General features: G+C 36.6%; 1 protein-coding gene across 1 annotated transcript; it reads left to right on the forward strand.

Moving 5' to 3' along the window:
• Positions 1–306: 306 nt before the first annotated feature.
• On the forward strand, positions 307–1,150 carry LOC103523937 (band 4.1-like protein 3; the record flags this gene model as incomplete). Its single annotated transcript, XM_008488946.1, has 2 exons — positions 307–479; positions 1,002–1,150. Coding segments are annotated over 2 exons (322 nt in total), but the record flags the coding sequence as incomplete, so codon positions are not given.
• Between the last annotated feature and the right edge of the window lie 1,410 nt (positions 1,151–2,560).

A 2,560-nucleotide genomic window follows, 5' to 3' on the forward strand; every position in this document is an offset into this window, starting at 1 on the left:
TTCCAGAGTCCGTGGTCGAGTAACTTTGTGGACTTTTGGGTCTGGAGGTCTCGGGTTTAAATCCCGTCCAGATGAAATGGATTTATCATATACTCAGATCTAAATGAAGATTCCATAATTTATTTTTGTTTTAAATTCAAAATATCCCAAGTTTAGTAACCACAAACCTTAGATCAAAAATATAACCTAAAAAAATATTTTGAATATCTCTGACAGTTTCGTTTAGCCACCAACTTATTACGCTCAGACAGACACAACAAGAAAGAAAATCAATGTTTCTAACACAGACCGTTTGGATTTTCCCAGATTGATGGCCCCAGAACAACCACAGAAAGCGGGACTATTCCCGCGGTTTGGATCCAAATTCCGATATTCAGGTCGAACTCATTACGAAACGAAACGAATGCCGATCGAGAGACCTGCACCTCACTTTGAACGGAGCTTGAGTGGACGTTACCTTTCTTCTAGGAGTATGGATGGTGAGTGTTATATTACATTTGTATTTTATTCTATTAGTATTATTAACTAATACATAGTTCATTGATCTGTAGAACTCGGTCAGAAAAAGATCTTGTACTTTTGATTTGATATATCCTTGAAGTCCTAAAATCAAAAGCTCCTTTGTTGAAGAGTTAAAGCACAACATTCACCGCGAAATAGGCCGCATATCTGTTGCAATGTTGGAAGAGTAGAGCAAAATCTCAGAAATCGCCTCCAGAGTGTATCGTCAATGGCGGTCGTCATTTGAATGGTGGACTCTTCAAACCTTCATAAAATCAAATTTCCCACATTTCTTGATAATAATTCAGCATTAATCACCAGTTAAGAATAACAGCCTTTTTTAATCGAAGTTTCAAAAAAGTAAATAACCGTGCCGCACCCTGTAGTACACAGAAAAGAAGGAAGAACACGCGAAGACCAAAAGGTTATAAAAAGCTTACGACCAGAAAGTTCCTTTATATGTTGAATATGTATCAAATTGTAAATTTGGTATTTTCTAGCTTTGGGCGTACCAAGACACAATTCAGAACAATATGACATGGATGAATCCTTTGGCAAGAGACATACCATCCCTTTCACTCCCAAGTCTTTGAATTCCAACGACACAGACAAGAGTGATCCTTCTGTCAAGAAATCCAAAAAAGACCAGGTAATTTTCTTTCGTTTCATATTGGCCAGTTAATTATATTGTTTATTTCTTTAATTTTGGTCCTTATTTTGCATCCCATTTACAGATATCGTTAGTTGTTTAAATTTTTGTTGTACTTAAAAGTTAATTTGTTTGCCCGCCATATTTATAATCTATTGTCGAGAAGGCATTTGCCACTCTTCCGTGTTTTGTCTCCCTTTTATTGCATGCCTTCAACTGTGGTCGTATTTTACCCACCAAATAAAAAAAAATGCAAAAAGAAATGTTTGCTAATTTTCCATTCAAATGGCAAAACGTTATTCCTTCATCTTTTGTTATTAGCCTATATTTTTTATTTGGTTTACTTTGTTTTATTTTGTCTTTCGACTGTTTTTTTTTTTTTTTTCCGTCTGAGCCAGTTGAAACTGAAAGTGACCACGTATCAACTTTCGTTCTCGTTGAACAAATCATCCTTCACACTCCTAAAGACCTCTAGTTGACAGCTTAGAACCTCTACAGGTCAAACAGAGCATCCATTTTGGAAACTCCAGAGAAAGATGACCGTCGGTACGGAGGATGAAGTATCAGTATGAGGGAATCATATCTGTCCATCAACACCTCTCGGGTCATTCCCCCCGGAGGACGGTCTCATCAAAGTGGATCAGACATGGGAGGAAGGAGGGGACGTCACGATGACGAAACCGCTACGTCAGCTCAGAGCAAATTGACTAGAAACTTGAAGAGAATGATAGGGGTCCTAAACAGGGAAAGAAGCTAAAGAATAGATTGAGAGTCCACTAAAAAGTCTAAGTTCAAAAAGTCGAAAGAAAAACGATAGAAAGTCAGGTTTGAAAAACCTATTTGAACTAGCCCTTAGTAAAAGAAACAGGAGAACATCTTAGTCCTCTTTGCGAAGAAAGGACTAGAAAGGAACGAGAAAAACAGGAATCCACTAAAGTATCTAGGTTAAGATGGCTTATCTGGTGGAAAAGAGTCCACATCTTAGTCATTGAAAAAAGAAAAAGTGGAAAAGACCAATTTGAACTAACACTTAGTAATGGAAAAAGGAAGTACTTTGAGAGCTATGTAACAGGACCGATTGTCCTCTTTGTGAAGATAGTCGAAAGAATAGGAAAGAATCTAAAGAACAGAAATGATAGTCCGCTAAAAAGCCTAAGATCGAAAAACCTAAAGAAAAATAGCAGAAAGCGAGTTTGAAGAATCTGTTTGAACAAGCCCTTAGTAAAAGAAACAGAAGACAACTTAGTCCTCTTTGCGAAGATAGCGCTAGAAAAGATAGGAAAAACAGAAATCCTCTAAAAAAGTATCTAGGTTAAGATGGCTTATATGATGAACCTGAGATTATTTATTTTGTTTAGTTTTGTTCGTTTTATTAATCATTTGTACGATTATTTATTGAGACCTTATTTA

Source organism: Diaphorina citri, unplaced genomic scaffold (genome assembly GCF_000475195.1).
Source record: "Diaphorina citri unplaced genomic scaffold, Diaci psyllid genome assembly version 1.1 scaffold58614, whole genome shotgun sequence".
Taxonomy (NCBI): Eukaryota; Metazoa; Arthropoda; class Insecta; order Hemiptera; family Psyllidae; genus Diaphorina; species Diaphorina citri.